At 48.0% G+C, this 21,079-nt stretch overlaps 1 protein-coding gene across 1 annotated transcript in view; it reads left to right on the top strand.

The window, feature by feature from the left end:
* Positions 1-21,079, top strand: part of LOC124025007 (transmembrane protein 41A-B-like) — a 39,673-nt gene that overhangs the window by 857 nt on the left and 17,737 nt on the right. Inside the window, exons 2-4 of the mRNA XM_046338708.1 lie at positions 4,711-4,861; positions 6,945-7,106; positions 10,593-10,731. Coding sequence (XP_046194664.1) covers positions 4,711-4,861; positions 6,945-7,106; positions 10,593-10,731 — 452 coding nt within the window. The remainder of the gene's footprint in view (positions 1-4,710; positions 4,862-6,944; positions 7,107-10,592; positions 10,732-21,079) is intronic.

Genomic DNA, 21,079 nt, shown 5'->3' with positions numbered 1-21,079 from the left:
CCTTCTCTCCTATGTTTATGGTTTCTGCCCCAGTGGAGATCTGGCCGTGGCCTCTCTTGGTTGGCTTAGGTTCACTTGGCCTGAAATACTGTCCTCCTCAGTCTGATGAGTAATGAGAACACACAGCTCTGATCTAACCCTGGACAGGACACACTTGTCTTGGTTGGCTTAGGTTCACTTGGCCTGAAATACTGTCCTCCTCAGTCTGATGAGTAATGAGAACACACAGCTCTGATCTAACCCTGGACAGGACACACTTGTCTTGGTTGGCTTAGGTTCACTTGGCCTGAAATACTGTCCTCCTCAGTCTGATGAGTAATGAGAACACACAGCTCTGATCTAACCCTGGACAGGACACACTTGTCTTGGTTGGCTTAGGTTCACTTGGCCTGAAATACTGTCCTCCTCACTCTGATGAGTAATGAGAACACACAGCTCTGATCTAACCCTGGACAGGACACACTTGTCTTGGTTGGCTTAGGTTCACTTGGCCTGAAATACTGTCCTCCTCAGTCTGATGAGTAATGAGAACACACAGCTCTGATCTAACCCTGGACAGGACACACTTGTCTTGGTTGGCTTAGGTTCACTTGGCCTGAAATACTGTCCTCCTCAGTCTGATGAGTAATGAGAACACACAGCTCTGATCTAACCCTGGACAGGACACACTTGTCTTGGTTGGCTTAGGTTCACTTGGCCTGAAATACTGTCCTCCTCAGTCTGATGAGTAATGAGAACACACAGCTCTGATCTAACCCTGGACAGGACACACTTGTCTTGGTTGGCTTAGGTTCACTTGGCCTGAAATACTGTCCTCCTCAGTCTGATGAGTAATGAGAACACACAGCTCTGATCTAACCCTGGACAGGACACACTTGTCTTGGTTGGCTTAGGTTCACTTGGCCTGAAATACTGTCCTCCTCAGTCTGATGAGTAATGAGAACACACAGCTCTGATCTAACCCTGGACAGGACACACTTGTCTTGGTTGGCTTAGGTTCACTTGGCCTGAAATACTGTCCTCCTCAGTCTGATGAGTAATGAGAACACACAGCTCTGATCTAACCCTGGACAGGACACACTTGTCTTGGTTGGCTTAGGTTCACTTGGCCTGAAATACTGTCCTCCTCAGTCTGATGAGTAATGAGAACACACAGCTCTGATCTAACCCTGGACAGGACACACTTGTCTTGGTTGGCTTAGGTTCACTTGGCCTGAAATACTGTCCTCCTCACTCTGATGAGTAATGAGAACACACAGCTCTGATCTAACCCTGGACAGGACACACTTGTCTTGGTTGGCTTAGGTTCACTTGGCCTGAAATACTGTCCTCCTCACTCTGATGAGTAATGAGAACACACAGCTCTGATCTAACCCTGGACAGGACACACTTGTCTTGGTTGGCTTAGGTTCACTTGGCCTGAAATACTGTCCTCCTCAGTCTGATGAGTAATGAGAACACACAGCTCTGATCTAACCCTGGACAGGACACACTTGTCTTGGTTGGCTTAGGTTCACTTGGCCTGAAATACTGTCCTCCTCAGTCTGATGAGTAATGAGAACACACAGCTCTGATCTAACCCTGGACAGGACACACTTGTCTTGGTTGGCTTAGGTTCACTTGGCCTGAAATACTGTCCTCCTCAGTCTGATGAGTAATGAGAACACACAGCTCTGATCTAACCCTGGACAGGACACACTTGTCTTGGTTGGCGTGATGCCATCGTCCCATCATATTTCATCCTCCCTAATTATAAAGGAGTTTCACGACCCTGCCGTCATGTTTATCAGGCCTGTACACTTCTATTAGAGAACAGACATCCAGAGGTGGATGGACAGGAGGACACCACTGGGTCTCTAGGGTCTCCTGCTGGGTCCACCACCGGACGGTCCTGATGTGGTGCTACCCAGAACATAACACTGTACACTTCTATTAGAGAACAGACATCCAGAGGTGGATGGACGGCCTGGACAGGAGGACACCACTGGGTCTCTAGGGTCTCCTGCTGGGTCCACCACCGGACGGTCCTGATGAGGTGCTACCCAGGACATAACACTGGACACGGTGTGCTGAGAGATACACACCGGAAGGTTCTGATGAGGTGCTACCCAGGACATAACACTGGACACGGTGTGCTGAGAGATACACACCGGAAGGTTCTGATGAGGTGCTACCCAGGACATAACACTGGACACGGTGTGCTGAGGGATACACACCAGACGGTTCTGATGAGGTGCTACCCAGGACATAACACTGGACACGGTGTGCTGAGGGATACACACCAGACGGTTCTGATGAGGTGCTACCCAGGACATAACACTGGACACGGTGTGCGGAAGGTTCTGATGAGGTGCCACCCAGGACATAACACTGGACACGGTGTGCTGAGAGATACACACCGGAAGGTTCTGATGAGGTGCCTCCCAGGACATAACACTGGACACGGTGTGCGGAAGGTTCTGATGAGGTGCTACCCAGGACATAACACTGGACACGGTGTGCTGAGGGATACACACCAGACGGTTCTGATGAGGTGCTACCCAGGACATAACACTGGACACGGTGTGCGGAAGGTTCTGATGAGGTGCCACCCAGGACATAACACTGGACACGGTGTGCTGAGAGATACACACCGGAAGGTTCTGATGAGGTGCCTCCCAGGACATAACACTGGACACGATGTGCTGAGGAATACCACCGTGGCTTTGCCTTCCATTCATCCCATTCAGCTCAACAATTAGATGTGATACCAGCAGCTCAGGTTTCATGGTTTATGGTTCATTCTGTTTGCGTGTGTCTGCGTCACTGCTGAGGAGCCTGATACTTCCAGCATCGAAACTAGCAGAGGCAGAAATCCCAGAGCAAAAGCCGCTATTTCTGTCCCATATCCTGTTTCATACTCTCTCTCCGCCATCTGGAAACCTCTCTCTCTCATGCTGCACACGGGCACCAGCCATGCCCACTTTAGTCTGTGTTTGACCTGTCTATGATGTCAGATTAGGGTGTCCCCAGATTCCCAATACTCTAGAGAGTCAAGTTTAGATGAGTCATACACCAGCCGACTGGGGACTGAGCATTATGTCTTCCCTATATGACTACAACTACGGCTGTCTGTACTACGACTGTCTGTACTACGACTGTCTGTACTACGACTGTCTGTTCTATGGCTGTATATACTATGGCTGTCTGTACTACGACTGTCTGTTCTATGGCTGTATATACTATGGCTGTCTGTACTACGACTGTCTGTACTACGACTGTCTGTACAATGACTGTCTGTACTACGACTGTCTGTTCTATGGCTGTATATACTATGGCTGTATATCCTATGTCTGTGTGTACTATGGCTGTGTGTACTATGGCTGTATATCCTATGGCTGTATATACTATGGCTGTGTATACTATGGCTGTGTATACTATGGCTGTGTATACTGTGGCTGTATATACTATGGCTGTGTATACTATGGCTGTGTATACTATGGCTGTGTGTACTATGGCTGTGTGTACTACGGCTGTATATCCTATGGCTGTCTGTACTACGGCTGTGTATCCTACGGCTGTATATCCTATGGCTGTCTGTACTACGGCTGTATATCCTATGGCTGTGTATACTATGGCTGTATATCCTATGGCTGTGTATACTACGGCTGTATATCCTATGGCTGTGTATACTACGGCTGTATATCCTATGGCCTTATATCCTATGGCTGTATATCCTATGGCTGTATATCATATGGCCTTATATCCTATGGCTGTATATTCTATGGCTGTATATCCTATGTCTGTGTATTCTATGGCTGTGTATACTATGGCTGTGTATACTATGGCTGTATATACTATGGCTGTGTATACTATGGCTGTATATCCTATGGCTGTATATCCTATGTCTGTATATACTATGGCTGTATATCCTATGGCTGTATATCCTATGTCTGTGTGTACTATGGCTGTGTATCCTATGGCTGTATATCCTATGTTTGTGTATACTATGGCTGTGTATACTATGGCTGTGTATACTATGGCTGTGTATACTATGGCTGTGTATACTATGGCTGTGTGTACTATGGCTGTATATCCTATGGCTGTATATCCTATGGCTGTATATCCTATGTCTGTGTATACTATGGCTGTGTATACTATGGCTGTGTATACTATGGCTGTATATACTACGGCTGTAGTACACACAGCCGTAGTACACACAGACATAGTATATGCATATACAGCCGTAGTATGTCTGTACTGTGTGTACTATGGCTGGCTATAACCTATAACCCCTTCCTATAACCTATAACCCCTTCCTATAACCTATAACCCCTTTCTATGACCTATAACCCCTTTTTAGAATTTATAACCTATAACCCCTTCCTATAACTTATAACCCCGTCCTATGACCTATAACCCCGTCCTATGACCTACAACCCCTTCCTATGACCTACAACCCCTTCCTATGACCTATAACCCCTTCCTATGACCTATAACCCTTCCTATAATGTATAACCTATAACCCCTTCCTATGACCTATAACCCCTTCCTATGGCCTTCGCCTGTGTTACCTTAAATGCTCTGTCCTCAGTGTCCTCAATTCCCGTTTGAAAAATAATAATAATCCCCTGGTGCAAACAGTAACTAGGTGCCAATATTTCGGTCTAAATCTGACACTATTACTAGGAACCATGTTATCTGATGTTGCTGGTGTTTGTTTCCTTCCAGACTGAAGTTCCCGTCGGACCTGGATGAGCTGAGGGAGCTGGCTGAGATGCTGCAGTTCTATAAGACAGAACACACAGGCTACGTGGTGCTGCTGTTCTGTAGTGCCTACATCTACAAACAGTCCTTCGCCATCCCTGGCTCCTCCTTCCTGGTAAGAGGGACTAACATTACACCCTTCCATGGAACACACACTTTGTTTCCATGAACCTATGACCCTAAAGACTAGAACCTCCATCCATGGAACACACACTTTGTTTCCATGAACCTATGACCCTAAAGACCAGAACCTCCATCCATGGAACACACACTTTGTTTCCATGAACCTATGACCCTAAGACCAGAACCTCCATCCATGGAACACACACTTTGTTTCCATGAACCTATGACCCTAAAGACCAGAACCTCCATCCATGGAACACACACTTTGTTTCCATGACCCTATGACCCTAAGACCAGAACCTCCATCCATGGAACACACACTTTGTTTCCATGAACCTATGACCCTAAAGACCAGAACCTCCATCCATGGAACACACACTTTGTTTCCATGAACCTATGACCCTAAAGACCAGAACCTCCATCCATGGAACACACAATGAACCCATGACCCTAAAACCAGAACCTCCATCCATGGAACACACACTTTGTCCATCCATGAACCTACTTTGACCCTAAAGACCAGAACCTCCATCCATGGAACACACACTTTGTTTCCATGAACCTATGACCCTAAAGACCAGAACCTCCATCCATAGAACACATGTTTCCAAGTGTCCATGAACCTATGACCCTAAGACCAGAACCTCAATCCATGGTCAGAACAGCCTCCTGACCCTCACCAGTAGGGGTGTAAAGTACTTAAGTAAAAATACTTTGAAGTATTACTTAAGTAGTTTTTGGGGGTATCTGTACTTTACTATTTATATTTTTTGACAACTTTTATTTCAAAACATTCCTAAAGAAAATTATGTACTTTTTTACTCCACACATTTTCCCTGACACCCAAAAGTATTAGTTACATGTTGAATGCTTAGCAGGACATGAAAATGGTCCAATTCACGCACTTATCAAGAGAACATCCCTGGTCCTCCCTACTGCCTCTGATCTGGTGGACTCACTAAACAGAGAACATCCCTGGTCATCCCTACTGCCTCTGATCTGGTGGACTCACTAAACAGAGAACATCCCTGGTCATCCCTACTGCCTCTGATCTGGAGGACTCACTAAACAGAGAACATCCCTGGTCATCCCTACTGCCTCTGATCTGGCGGACTCACTAAACAGAGAAGATCCCTGGTCATCCCTACTGCCTCTGATCTGGCGGACTCACTAAACAGAGAACATCCCTGGTCATCCCTACTGCCTCTGATCTGGTGGACTCACTAAACAGAGAACATCCCTGGTCATCTCTACTGCCTCTGATCTGGCAGACTCACTAAACACACATGCTTCATTTGTAAATAATGTGGTAGTGTTGGAGTGTCAGAGTGTGGGAGAGTGGGAGTGTTGGAGAGTGGAGTGTGGGAGTGATGGAGTGTGGGAGTGTTGGAGAGTGGAGTGTGGGAGTGATGGAGTGTGGGAGTGATGGAGTGTGGGAGTGATGGAGTGTGGGAGTGATGGAGTGTGGGAGTGATGGAGTGTGGGAGTGATGGAGTGTGGGAGTGTGGGAGTGTGGGAGTGATGGAGTGTGGGAGTGATGGAGTGTGGGAGTGATGGAGTGTGGGAGTGATGGAGTGTGGGAGTGTGGGAGTGATGGAGTGTGGGAGTGATGGAGTGTGGGAGTGATGGAGTGATGGAGTGTGGGAGTGTGGGAGTGTGGGAGTGATGGAGTGTGGGAGTGTGGGAGTGATGGAGTGTGGGAGTGATGGAGTGTGGGAGTGATGGATTGTGGGAGTGTGGGAGTGTGGGAGTGTGGGAGTGTGGGAGTGATGGAGTGTGGGAGTGATGGAGTGTGGGAGTGTGACCCTGGATATCTGTAGATAAACAAACTAGAACATTGTGTTTTTTGGTTTGCTTAATATAAACATTTTGAAATGATTTATGTTTTCAGTTAACTTTTGGTACTTAAGTATATTTAAAAATCATATACTTTTGACTTTTACTCAAGTAGTATTTTACTGGGTGTCTTTCACTTAAGTCATTTTCTATGAAGGTATCTTTACTTTTACTCAAGTATGACAATTGGGTACTTTTCCCACCACTGCTCAGCATTGCTCATCCCCTGTGCTTCCCAGAACATGCTGGCGGGGGCGCTGTTTGGTCCATGGCAGGGTCTGGTCCTGGCCTGTCTTCTGACCACCACCGGCTCTACCTTCTGTTACCTGCTCTCTGCTGCCTTCGGGAAGAGCTACGTCACACGCCTGTTCCCTGACAAGGTGGACATGCTGCAGAACAAGGTGTGACAGAGAGACAGAGTATGTTGTTCCACTCCACAGTGCCATGGGGTTGTTGGAGGAGAACTGGGGGGGGTACAGTACCATGGGGTTGTTGGAGGAGGACTGGGGGGGGTACAGTACCATGGGGTTGTTGGAGGAGAACTGGGGGGGGGTACAGTACCATGGGGTTGTTGGAGGAGAACTGGGGGGGGGTACAGTACCATGGGGTTGTTGGAGGAGAACTGGGGGGGTACAGTACCATGGGGTTGTTGGAGGAGAACTGGGGGGGGTACAGTACCATGGGGTTGTTGGAGGAGGACTGGGGGGGGGGGGGGGTACAGTACCATGGGGTTGTTGGAGGAGAACTGGGGGGTACAGTACCATGGGGTTGTTGGAGGAGGACTGGGGGGGGGGTACAGTACCATGGGGTTGTTGGAGGAGGACTGGGGGGGGGGGTACAGTACCATGGGGTTGTTGGAGGAGAACTGGGGGGGGGGGGTACAGTACCATGGGGTTGTTGGAGGAGAACTGGGGGGGGGGGTACAGTACCATGGGGTTGTTGGAGGAGAACTGGGGGGTACAGTACCATGGGGTTGTTGGAGGAGGACTGGGGGGGGGGGGGGTACAGTACCATGGGGTTGTTGGAGGAGGACTGGGGGGGTACAGTACCATGGGGTTGTTGGAGGAGGACTGGGGGTACAGTACCATGGGGTTGTTGGAGGAGGACTGGGGGGGTACAGTACCATGGGGTTGTTGGAGGAGGACTGGGGGGGGGGGGGGTACAGTACCATGGGGTTGTTGGAGGAGGACTGGGGGGGGGGTACAGTACCATGGGGTTGTTGGAGGAGGACTGGGGGGGGGGGGTACAGTACCATGGGGTTGTTGGAGGAGGACTGGGGGTACAGTACCATGGGGTTGTTGGAGGAGGGGGGGGGGGGTACAGTACCATGGGGTTGTTGGAGGAGGACTGGGGGGGGGGTACAGTACCATGGGGTTGTTGGAGGAGGACTGGAGGGGGGGGTACAAGACCCTTCCTTTGCCTCTTGTCCTTTGATTACAATTCTCTAAAGATAGACTAGAGGGGTGTGTGTGTGTGTGTGTGTGTGTCTCCTCTTACATTGTCATTGGCTTACACATTAGGTCAGACAGGTGTAACAGAGGACCAGTGAGGAGCAGAAGACTGGTCTGTTCACCAGTATAACAGTGTCTGATCACCAGTATAACAGTGTCTGATCACCAGTATAAGAGTGTCTGATCACCAGTATAACAGTGTCTGATCACCAGTATAAGAGTGTCTGATCACCAGTATAACAGTGTCTGATCACCAGTATAACAGTGTCTGATCACCAGTATAACAGTGTCTGATCACCAGTATAACAGTGTCTGATCACCAGTATAACAGTGTCTGATCACCAGTATAACAGTGCAGACAGTATAACAGATGACCAGTGAGAAGCAGAAGACTGGTCTGATCACCAGTATAACAGATGACCAGTGAGAAGCAGAAGACTGGTCTGATCACCAGTATAACAGATGTGATCGTACTTCGTAACTCTCTTGGGTTTTTGGTTTGTAAAGAAAAGACTGTCCAGCCAGCGGTCCCAGTTGATCGGTGATTATTCTGACGATAAGACACCAGGAAACACATGTTCAGGACAACAGTATGTTGATCGCTGCAGATTTGCGAATCGTCTGTTGGCATGGAAATAACTGAATTAGTGCATGCTGGGTAACTCTCTCTTATAGAAAAGTGCATCCCAGGAAGCCACCAATATCTAACAGGTAATGTACACAAATATACACTGAACTAAAATATAAACACAACATGTAAAGTGTTGGTTTCATGAAATAAGATCCCAGACATTTTCCATACTGCACGAAAAGCTTATTTTTCTCAAATGTTGTACGCATATTTGTTTATAACCCTGTTAGTGAGCATTTCTCCTTTGCCAAGATAATCCATCCACCTGACAGGTGTGGCATATCAAGAAGCTGATTAAAACAGCATGATCATTACAAATGTGCACCTCGTGCTGGGGGACAATAAAAGGCCCTAGAAGTATATAATGTATAAAATGCACTATTTCAGAACGTGACCTCCCCCTATCTGCAAGCATGACCTATGACATAACACCTTATTGATATGTAAATTCAACCGACCAATAGGAACACATAAACAGTGACAAGGGAAACATAACTAAGCGTGTTACACGGGGTAAGAATGCAGAATGCCATGTGTTCTTTTACAGTGTTGGGACTTTAGTAATATCCCTCCAATCATTCATTAATAAGTACATTTAAAATGACAGTTCTTTCTTCCGCTTTACCTCCTGCTCTCTACCACCCTCTATTTCCTCCTTCCCTCTCTATCTCCTCCGTTCTCCCACCCCTCCTCCTTCCCTCTCTATCTCCTCCATTCTCCCACCCCCCTCCTTCCCTCTCTACCTCCTCCGTTCTCCCACCCCCTCCTTCCCTCTCTATCTCCTCCATTCTCCCACCCCTCCTCCTTCCCTCTCTACCTCCTCCTTTCTCCCACCCCTCCTTCCCTCTCTATCTCCTCCGTTCTCCCACCCCTCCTCCTTCCCTCTCTATCTCCTCCGTTCTCCCACCCCTCCTCCTTCCCTCTCTACCTCCTTCGTTCTCCCACCCCTCCTCCCACCCTCTCTATCTCCTTCGTTCTCCCACCCCTCCTCCCACCCTCTCTATCTCCTTCGTTCTCCCACCCCTCCTCCCACCCTCTCTATCTCCTTCGTTCTCCCACCCTCCTCCCACCCTCTCTATCTCCTTCGTTCTCCCACCCCTCCTCCCACCCTCTCTATCTCCTTCGTTCTCCCACCCCTCCTCCTTCCCCCTCTCTCTCCTCTGTTCTCCCACCCCCCGTCTACCTCCTCCTCTCCCCCACCCCCTCTCTCCTTCCCTCTCTATCTCCTTCATTCTCCCACCCCTCTCTACCTCCTCCTCTCTCCTTCCCTCTACCTCTTCCGTTATCCCACCCCCTCTCTACCACCCCCTCTCAACCTCCTCTCTCCTTCCCTCTCTCCCTCCCCTCTACCACCCCCTCTCTCCCACCTCCTTTCTCCCGCCCCCTCTCTCTACCTCCTCCTCTCTCCCTCCCCCTCTCTCCCTTCCCTCTCTACCTCCTCTGTTCTCCCACCCCTCTCTACCTCCTCTGTTCTCCCATCCCCTCTCTACCTCCTCTGTTCTCCCACCCCCTCTCTCCCATGCCCTCCCCTTCCCTCTCTACCTCCTCCTCTCCCATGCCCTCTCCTTCCCTCTCTACCTCCTCCTCTCCCATGTTTTCTCCTTCTATCTCTACCTCCTCCTCTCTCCCATGACATCTCCTTCCCTCTCTCCCACCCCCTCTCTCCCATGCCCTCTCCTTCTCTCTCTCCCTCCTCCTCTCCCATGCCCTCTCCTTCCCTCTCTCCCATGCTCTCCTTCCTTCCCTCTCTCCCATGCCCTCTCCCTCCTCCTCTCCCATGCCCTCTCCTTCCCTCTCTCTGTCAGGTGGAGGAGAACCGTAGCAGTCTGTTCTTCTTCCTCCTGTTCCTGCGGTTCTTCCCCGTGACTCCTAACTGGTTCCTGAACGTGACGTCCCCCATCCTCAACATCCCTGTCTCCATGTTCTTCTTCTCCGTACTCATCGGTGAGAAGCAGCACTGCCACACAACACACAGGTCTATTATATAATCCTACTGAGAATGACACGATACGTCATTTTGGTTAAGATGTGAAGACCTACATTAGCTCATTAAGTTTAGGCTTTAGCTCAGAAGGCTAACACAGTCTCTCCCTAGTTATATTGAAGTACTGCTACAACAGATGTCATTAATTACCAGGTCTAGTGTTTATCTAGGAGGTCTAACACAGTCTCTCCCTAGTTATATTGAAGTACTGCTACAACAGATGTCATTAATTACCAGATCATGTCCATCTTTAATGTTCCGCACTCTCCCACCTCCCATATCGCCTTTAGCTCAGCGGTCTAACACAGGTCTAACCCAGTCTCTCCTTCCCCAGGTCTAGTGTTTATCTAGGAGGTCTAACCCAGTCTCTCCTTCATCAGGTCTAGTGTTTATCTAGGAGGTCTAACCCAGTCTCTCCTCTCCTTCATCAGGTCTAGTGTTTATCTAGGAGGTCTAACCCAGTCTCTCCTCTCCTTCATCAGGTCTAGTGTTTATCTAGGAGGTCTAACCCAGTCTCTCCGTCATCAGGTCTAGTGTTTATCTAGGAGGTCTAACCCAGTCTCTCCTCTCCTTCATCAGGTCTAGTGTTTATCTAGGAGGTCTAACCCAGTCTCTCCGTCATCAGGTCTAGTGTTTATCTAGTAGGTCTAACCCAGTCTCTCCTCTCCTTCATCAGGTCTAGTGTTTATCTAGGAGGTCTAACCCAGTCTCTCCGTCATCAGGTCTAGTGTTTATCTAGGAGGTTTAACCCAGTCTCTCTTCTCCTTCATCAGGTCTAGTGTTTATCTAGGAGGTCTAACCCAGTCTCTCCTCTCCTTCATCAGGTCTAGTGTTTATCTAGGAGGTCTAACCCAGTCTCTCCTCTCCTTCATCAGGTCTAGTGTTTATCTAGGAGGTCTAACCCAGTCTCTCCTCTCCTTCATCAGGTCTAGTGTTTATCTAGGAGGTCTAACCCAGTCTCTCCGTCATCAGGTCTAGTGTTTATCTAGGAGGTTTAACCCAGTCTCTCTTCTCCTTCATCAGGTCTAGTGTTTATCTAGGAGGTCTAACCCAGTCTCTCCTCTCCTTCATCAGGTCTAGTGTTTATCTAGGAGGTCTAACCCAGTCTCTCCTCTCCTTCATCAGGTCTAGTGTTTATCTAGGAGGTCTAACCCAGTCTCTCCTCTCCTTCATCAGGTCTAGTGTTTATCTAGGAGGTCTAACCCAGTCTCTCCTCTCCTTCATCAGGTCTAGTGTTTATCTAGGAGGTCTAACCCAGTCTCTCCTTTCCTTCATCAGGTCTAGTGTTTATCTAGGAGGTCTAACCCAGTCTCTCCTCTCCTTCATCAGGTCTAGTGTTTATCTAGGAGATCTAACTCAGTCTCTCCTTCCCCAGGTCTAGTGTTTATCTAGGAGGTCTAACCCAGTCTCTCCTTCCCCAGGTCTAGTGTTTATCTAGGAGGTCTAACCCAGTCTCTCCTCTCCTTCATCAGGTCTAGTGTTTATCTAGGAGGTCTAAAGTCTCTCCTTCCCCAGGTCTAGTGTTTATCTAGGAGTCTCTCCGTCTCTCATCAGGTCTAGTGTTTATCTAGGAGGTCTAACTCAGTCTCTCCTTCCCCAGGTCTAGTGTTTATCTAGGAGGTCTAACCCAGTCTCTCCGTCATCAGGTCTAGTGTTTATCTAGGAGGTCTAACCCAGTCTCTCCATCAGGTCTAGTGTTTATCTAGTAGGTCTAACCCAGTCTCTCCGTCATCAGGTCTAGTGTTTATCTAGGAGGTCTAACCCAGTCTCTCCGTCATCAGGTCTAGTGTTTATCTAGGAGGTCTAACCCAGTCTCTCCATCAGGTCTAGTGTTTATCTAGGAGGTCTATCCCAGTCTCTCCTTCCCCAGGTCTAGTGTTTATCTAGGGTGTCTAACCCAGTCTCTCCTTCATCAGGTCTAGTGTTTATCTAGGGTCTCTAACCCAGTCTCTCCATCATCAGGTCTAGTGTTTATCTAGGAGGTCTAACTCAGTCTCTCCGTCATCAGGTCTAGTGTTTATCTAGGAGGTCTAACCCAGTCTCTCCTTCCTCAGGTCTGGTGTTTATCTAGGAGGTCTAACCCAGTCTCTCCTCTCCGTCATCAGGTCTAGTGTTTATCTAGGTCTAACTCAGTCTCTCCTTCATCAGGTCTAGTGTTTATCTAGGAGGTCTAACCCAGTCTCTCCTCTCCTTCATCAGGTCGAGTGTTTATCTAGGAGGTCTAACTCAGTCTCTCCTTCCCCAGGTCTAGTGTTTATCTAGGAGGTCTAACCCAGTCTCTCCGTCATCAGGTCTAGTGTTTATCTAGGAGGTCTAACTCAGTCTCTCCTTCCCCAGGTCTAGTGTTTATCTAGGAGGTCTAACCCAGTCTCTCCGTCATTAGGTCTAGTGTTTATCTAGGAGGTCTAACCCAGTCTCTCCATCAGGTCTAGTGTTTATCTAGTAGGTCTAACCCAGTCTCTCCGTCATCAGGTCTAGTGTTTATCTAGGAGGTCTAACCCAGTCTCTCCGTCATCAGGTCTAGTGTTTATCTAGGAGGTCTAACTCAGTCTCTCCTTCCCCAGGTCTAGTGTTTATCTAGGAGGTCTAACCCAGTCTCTCCGTCATCAGGTCTAGTGTTTATCTAGGAGGTCTAACCCAGTCTCTCCATCAGGTCTAGTGTTTATCTAGGAGGTCTAACCCAGTCTCTCCATCATCAGGTCTAGTGTTTATCTAGGAGGTCTAACTCAGTCTCTCCGTCATCAGGTCTAGTGTTTATCTAGGAGGTCTAACCCAGTCTCTCCTTCCTCAGGTCTGGTGTTTATCTAGGAGGTCTAACCCAGTCTCTCCTCTCCGTCATCAGGTCTAGTGTTTATCTAGGAGGTCTAACCCAGTCTCTCCTTCCTCAGGTCTAGTGTTTATCTAGGAGGTCTAACCCAGTCTCTCCTCTCCTTCATCAGGTCTAGTGTTTATCTAGGAGGTCTAACCCAGTCTCTCCTCTCCGTCATCAGGTCTAGTGTTTATCTAGGAGGTCTAATCCAGTCTCTCCTTCATCAGGTCTAGTGTTTATCTAGGAGGTCTAACCCAGTCTCTCCTTCATCAGGTCTAGTGTTTATCTAGGAGGTCTAACCCAGTCTCTCCTTCATCAGGTCTCGTGTTTATCTAGGTCTAACCCAGTCTCTCCTTCATCAGGTCTAGTGTTTATCTAGGAGGTCTAACCCAGTCTCTCCGTCATCAGGTCTAGTGTTTATCTAGGAGGTCTAACCCAGTCTCTCCTCTCCTTCATCAGGTCTAGTGTTTATCTAGGAGATCTAACTCAGTCTCTCCTTCCCCAGGTCTAGTGTTTATCTAGGAGGTCTAACCCAGTCTCTCCTTCCCCAGGTCTAGTGTTTATCTAGGAGGTCTAACCCAGTCTCTCCTCTCCTTCATCAGGTCTAGTGTTTATCTAGGAGGTCTAACTCAGTCTCTCCTTCCCCAGGTCTAGTGTTTATCTAGGAGGTCTAACCCAGTCTCTCCGTCATCAGGTCTAGTGTTTATCTAGGAGGTCTAACTCAGTCTCTCCTTCCCCAGGTCTAGTGTTTATCTAGGAGGTCTAACCCAGTCTCTCCGTCATCAGGTCTAGTGTTTATCTAGGAGGTCTAACCCAGTCTCTCCATCAGGTCTAGTGTTTATCTAGTAGGTCTAACCCAGTCTCTCCGTCATCAGGTCTAGTGTTTATCTAGGAGGTCTAACCCAGTCTCTCCGTCATCAGGTCTAGTGTTTATCTAGGAGGTCTAACCCAGTCTCTCCATCAGGTCTAGTGTTTATCTAGGAGGTCTATCCCAGTCTCTCCTTCCCCAGGTCTAGTGTTTATCTAGGGTGTCTAACCCAGTCTCTCCTTCATCAGGTCTAGTGTTTATCTAGGGTCTCTAACCCAGTCTCTCCATCATCAGGTCTAGTGTTTATCTAGGAGGTCTAACTCAGTCTCTCCGTCATCAGGTCTAGTGTTTATCTAGGAGGTCTAACCCAGTCTCTCCTTCCTCAGGTCTGGTGTTTATCTAGGAGGTCTAACCCAGTCTCTCCTCTCCGTCATCAGGTCTAGTGTTTATCTAGGTCTAACTCAGTCTCTCCTTCATCAGGTCTAGTGTTTATCTAGGAGGTCTAACCCAGTCTCTCCTCTCCTTCATCAGGTCGAGTGTTTATCTAGGAGGTCTAACTCAGTCTCTCCTTCCCCAGGTCTAGTGTTTATCTAGGAGGTCTAACCCAGTCTCTCCGTCATCAGGTCTAGTGTTTATCTAGGAGGTCTAACTCAGTCTCTCCTTCCCCAGGTCTAGTGTTTATCTAGGAGGTCTAACCCAGTCTCTCCGTCATTAGGTCTAGTGTTTATCTAGGAGGTCTAACCCAGTCTCTCCATCAGGTCTAGTGTTTATCTAGTAGGTCTAACCCAGTCTCTCCGTCATCAGGTCTAGTGTTTATCTAGGAGGTCTAACCCAGTCTCTCCGTCATCAGGTCTAGTGTTTATCTAGGAGGTCTAACTCAGTCTCTCCTTCCCCAGGTCTAGTGTTTATCTAGGAGGTCTAACCCAGTCTCTCCGTCATCAGGTCTAGTGTTTATCTAGGAGGTCTAACCCAGTCTCTCCATCAGGTCTAGTGTTTATCTAGGAGGTCTAACCCAGTCTCTCCATCATCAGGTCTAGTGTTTATCTAGGAGGTCTAACTCAGTCTCTCCGTCATCAGGTCTAGTGTTTATCTAGGAGGTCTAACCCAGTCTCTCCTTCCTCAGGTCTGGTGTTTATCTAGGAGGTCTAACCCAGTCTCTCCTCTCCGTCATCAGGTCTAGTGTTTATCTAGGAGGTCTAACCCAGTCTCTCCTTCCTCAGGTCTAGTGTTTATCTAGGAGGTCTAACCCAGTCTCTCCTCTCCTTCATCAGGTCTAGTGTTTATCTAGGAGGTCTAACCCAGTCTCTCCTCTCCGTCATCAGGTCTAGTGTTTATCTAGGAGGTCTAATCCAGTCTCTCCTTCATCAGGTCTAGTGTTTATCTAGGAGGTCTAACCCAGTCTCTCCTTCATCAGGTCTAGTGTTTATCTAGGAGGTCTAACCCAGTCTCTCCTTCATCAGGTCTCGTGTTTATCTAGGTCTAACCCAGTCTCTCCTTCATCAGGTCTAGTGTTTATCTAGGAGGTCTAACCCAGTCTCTCCGTCATCAGGTCTAGTGTTTATCTAGGAGGTCTAACCCAGTCTCTCCTTCATCAGGTCTAGTGTTTATCCAGGAGGTCTAACCCAGTCTCTCCGTCATCAGGTCTAGTGTTTATCCAGGAGGTCTAACCCAGTCTCTCCGTCATCAGGTCTAGTGTTTATCTAGGGGGTCTAACCCAGTCTCTCCCCTCCTTCCCCAGGTCTAGTGTTTATCTAGGAGGTCTAACCCAGTCTCTCCTCTCCGTCATCAGGTCTAGTGTTTATCTAGGAGGTCTAACCCAGTCTCTCCGTCATCAGGTCTAGTGTTTATCTAGTAGGTCTAACCCAGTCTCTCCTTCATCAGGTCTAGTGTTTATCTAGGAGGTCTAACCCAGTCTCTCCATCAGGTCTAGTGTTTATCTAGGAGGTCTAACCCAGTCTCTCCATCAGGTCTAGTGTTTATCTAGGTCTAACCCAGTCTCTCCTTCCCCAGGTCTAGTGTTTATCTAGGAGGTCTAACCCAGTCTCTCCATCAGGTCTAGTGTTTATCTAGGAGGTCTAACCCAGTCTCTCCATCAGGTCTAGTGTTTATCTAGGTCTAACCCAGTCTCTCCTTCCCCAGGTCTAGTGTTTATCTAGGAGGTCTAACCCAGTCTCTCCTTCATCAGGTCTAGTGTTTATCTAGGAGGTCTAACCCAGTCTCTCCATCAGGTCTAGTGTTTATCTAGGAGGTCTAACCCAGTCTCTCCGTCATCAGGTCTAGTGTTTATCTAGGAGGTCTAACCCAGTCTCTCCTTCATCAGGTCTAGTGTTTATCTAGGAGGTCTAACCCAGTCTCTCCTTCATCAGGTCTAATGTTTATCTAGGAGGTCTAACCCAGTCTCTCCATCAGGTCTAGTGTTTATCTAGGAGGTCTAACCCAGTCTCTCCATCAGGTCTAGTGTTTATCTAGGAGGTCTAACTCAGTCTCTCCTCTCCTTCATCAGGTCTAGTGTTTATCTAGGAGGTCTAACTCAGTCTCTCCGTCATCAGGTTTAGCGTTTATCTAGGGGGTCTAACCCAGTCTCTCCCCTCCTTCCCCAGGTCTAGTGTTTATCTAGGAGGTCTAACCCAGTCTCTCCTCTCCGTCATCAGGTCTAGTGTTTATCTAGGAGGTCTAACCCAGTCTCTCCATCAGGTCTAGTGTTTATCTAGGAGGTCTAACCCAGTCTCTCCATCAGGTCTAGTGTTTATCTAGTAGGTCTAACCCAGTCTCTCCATCAGGTCTAGTGTTTATCTAGGAGGTCTAACCCAGTCTCTCCATCAGGTCTAGTGTTTATCTAGGAGGTCTAACCCAGTCTCTCCATCAGGTCTAGTGTTTATCTAGTAGGTCTAACCCAGTCTCTCCATCAGGTCTAGTGTTTATCTAGGAGGTCTAACCCAGTCTCTCCATCAGGTCTAGTGTTTATCTAGGAGGTCTATCCCAGTCTCTCCTTCCCCAGGTCTAGTGTTTATCTAGGGTGTCTAACCCAGTCTCTCCTTCATCAGGTCTAGTGTTTATCTAGGAGGTCTAACCCAGTCTCTCCTTCCCCAGGTCTAGTGTTTATCTAGGAGGTCTAACCCAGTCTCTCCATCATCAGGTCTAGTGTTTATCTAGGAGGTCTAACTCAGTCTCTCCGTCATCAGGTCTAGTGTTTATCTAGGAGGTCTAACCCAGTCTCTCCTTCCTCAGGTCTGGTGTTTATCTAGGAGGTCTAACCCAGTCTCTCCTCTTCGTCATCAGGTCTAGTGTTTATCTAGGAGGTCTAACTCAGTCTCTCCTTCATCAGGTCTAGTGTTTATCTAGGAGGTCTAACCCAGTCTCTCCTTCCCCAGGTCTAGTGTTTATCTAGGAGGTCTAACCCAGTCTCTCCTCTCCTTCATCAGGTCTAGTGTTTATCTAGGAGGTCTAACCCAGTCTCTCCTCTCCGTCATCAGGTCTAGTGTTTATCTAGGAGGTCTAACCCAGTCTCCCCATCAGGTCTAGTGTTTATCCAGGAGGTCTAACCCAGTCTCTCCTTCATCAGGTCTAGTGTTTATCTAGGAGGTCTAACCCAGTCTCTCCATCAGGTCTCGTGTTTATCTAGGTCTAACCCAGTCTCTCCTTCATCAGGTCTAGTGTTTATCTAGGAGGTCTAACCCAGTCTCTCCTTCATCAGGTCTAGTGTTTATCCAGGAGGTCTAACCCAGTCTCTCCTTCCCCAGGTCTAGTGTTTATCCAGGAGGTCTAACCCAGTCTCTCCTTCCCCAGGTCTAGTGTTTATCTAGGAGGTCTAACCCAGTCTCTCCTCTCCGTCATCAGGTCTAGTGTTTATCTAGGAGGTCTAACCCAGTCTCTCCGTCATCAGGTCTAGTGTTTATCTAGTAGGTCTAACCCAGTCTCTCCTCTCCTTCATCAGGTCTAGTGTTTATCTAGGAGGTCTAACCCAGTCTCTCCTTCCCCAGGTCTAGTGTTTATCTAGGAGGTCTAACCCAGTCTCTCCGTCATCAGGTCTAGTGTTTATCTAGGAGGTCTAACCCAGTCTCTCCGTCATCAGGTCTAGTGTTTATCTAGGAGGTCTAACCCAGTCTCTCCTTCCCCAGGTCTAGTGTTTATCTAGGAGGTCTAACCCAGTCTCTCCGTCATCAGGTCTAGTGTTTATCTAGGTCTAACCCAATCTCTCCTTCATCAGGTCTAGTGTTTATCTAGGAGGTCTAACCCAGTCTCTCCGTCATCAGGTCTAGTGTTTATCTAGGAGGTCTAACCCAGTCTCTTCGTCATCAGGTCTAGTGTTTATCTAGGAGGTCTAACCCAGTCTCTCTGTCATCAGGTCTAGTGTTTATCTAGGAGGTCTAACCCAGTCTCTCCTTCCCCAGGTCTAGTGTTTATCTAGGTCTAACCCAGTCTCTTCGTCATCAGGTCTAGTGTTTATCTAGGAGGTCTAACCCAGTCTCTCCTCTCCTTCATCAGGTCTAGTGTTTATCTAGGAGGTCTAACTCAGTCTCTCCTTCCTCAGGTCTGGTGTTTATCTAGGAGGTCTAACCCAGTCTCTCCTCTCCGTCATCAGGTCTAGTGTTTATCTAGGTCTAACTCAGTCTCTCCTTCATCAGGTCTAGTGTTTATCTAGGGGGTCTAACCCAGTCTCTCCTCTCCTTCATCAGGTCTAGTGTTTATCTAGGAGGTCTAACCCAGTCTCTCCTCTCCGTCATCAGGTCTAGTGTTTATCTAGGAGGTCTAACCCAGTCTCTCCTTCATCAGGTCTAGTGTTTATCTAGGAGGTCTAACCCAGTCTCTCCTTCATCAGGTCTAGTGTTTATCTAGGTCTAACCCAGTCTCTCCTTCATCAGGTCTAATGTTTATCTAGGAGGTATAACCCAGTCTCTCCTTCATCAGGTCTAGTGTTTATCTAGGAGGTCTAACCCAGTCTCTCCTCTCCTTCATCAGGTCTAGTGTTTATCTAGGAGGTCTAACCCAGTCTCTTCGTCATCAGGTCTAGTGTTTATCTAGGAGGTCTAACCCAGTCTCTCCGTCATCAGGTCTAGTGTTTATCTAGGAGGTCTAACTCAGTCTCTCCGTCATCAGGTTTAGTGTTTATCTAGGGGGTCTAACCCAGTCTCTCCCCTCCTTCCCCAGGTCTAGTGTTTATCTAGGAGGTCTAACCCAGTCTCTCCTCTCCGTCATCAGGTCTAGTGTTTATCTAGGAGGTCTAACCCAGTCTCTCCATCAGGTCTAGTGTTTATCTAGTAGGTCTAACCCAGTCTCTCCATCAGGTCTAGTGTTTATCTAGGTCTAACCCAGTCTCTCCTCTCCTTCATCAGGTCTAGTGTTTATCTAGGAGGTCTAACCCAGTCTCTCCTTCCTCAGGTCTAGTGTTTATCTAGGAGGTCTAACTCAGTCTCTCCATCAGGTCTAGTGTTTATCTAGGAGGTCTAACCCAGTCTCTCCATCAGGTCTAGTGTTTATCTAGTAGGTCTAACCCAGTCTCTCCTTCATCAGGTCTAGTGTTTATCTAGGAGGTCTAACCCAGTCTCTCCTTCCCCAGGTCTAGTGTTTATCTAGGAGGTCTAACCCAGTCTCTCCTCTCCTTCATCAGGTCTAGTGTTTATCTAGGAGGTCTAACCCAGTCTCTCCTTCCCCATGTCTAGTGTTTATCTAGGAGGTCTAACCCAGTCTCTCCTCTCCTTCATCAGGTCTAGTGTTTATCTAGGAGGTCTAACTCAGTCTCTCCTTCCCCAGGTCTAGTGTTTATCTAGGAGGTCTAACCCAGTCTCTCCGTCATCAGGTCTAGTGTTTATCTAGGAGGTCTAACCCAGTCTCTCCATCAGGTCTAGTGTTTATCTAGTAGGTCTAACCCAGTCTCTCCGTCATCAGGTCTAGTGTTTATCTAGGAGGTCTAACCCAGTCTCTCCATCAGGTCTAGTGTTTATCTAGTAGGTCTAACCCAGTCTCTCCATCAGGTCTAGTGTTTATCTAGGAGGTCTAACCCAGTCTCTCCATCAGGTCTAGTGTTTATCTAGGAGGTCTATCCCAGTCTCTCCTTCCCCAGGTCTAGTGTTTATCTAGGGTGTCTAACCCAGTCTCTCCATCATCAGGTCTAGTGTTTATCTAGGAGGTCTAACTCAGTCTCTCCGTCATCAGGTCTAGTGTTTATCTAGGAGGTCTAACCCAGTCTCTCCTTCCTCAGGTCTGGTGTTTATCTAGGAGGTCTAACCCAGTCTCTCCTCTTCGTCATCAGGTCTAGTGTTTATCTAGGTCTAACTCAGTCTCTCCTTCATCAGGTCTAGTGTTTATCTAGGAGGTCTAACCCAGTCTCTCCTCTCCTTCATCAGGTCTAGTGTTTATCTAGGAGGTCTAACCCAGTCTCTCCTCTCCGTCATCAGGTCTAGTGTTTATCTAGGAGGTCTAATCCAGTCTCTCCTTCATCAGGTCTAGTGTTTATCTAGGAGGTCTAACCCAGTCTCTCCTTCATCAGGTCTAGTGTTTATCCAGGAGGTCTAACCCAGTCTCTCCGTCATCAGGTCTAGTGTTTATCTAGGAGGTCTAACCCAGTCTCTCCTTCCCCAGGTCTAGTGTTTATCTAGGAGGTCTAACTCAGTCTCTCCGTCATCAGGTTTAGTGTTTATCTAGGGGTCTAACCCAGTCTCTCCCCTCCTTCCCCAGGTCTAGTGTTTATCTA

The sequence above is a fragment of the Oncorhynchus gorbuscha genome, unplaced genomic scaffold (assembly GCF_021184085.1).
Source record: "Oncorhynchus gorbuscha isolate QuinsamMale2020 ecotype Even-year unplaced genomic scaffold, OgorEven_v1.0 Un_scaffold_2116, whole genome shotgun sequence".
Lineage (NCBI taxonomy): Eukaryota > Metazoa > Chordata > Actinopteri > Salmoniformes > Salmonidae > Oncorhynchus > Oncorhynchus gorbuscha.
This window is presented reverse-complemented; position numbering and strand designations above follow the sequence as displayed.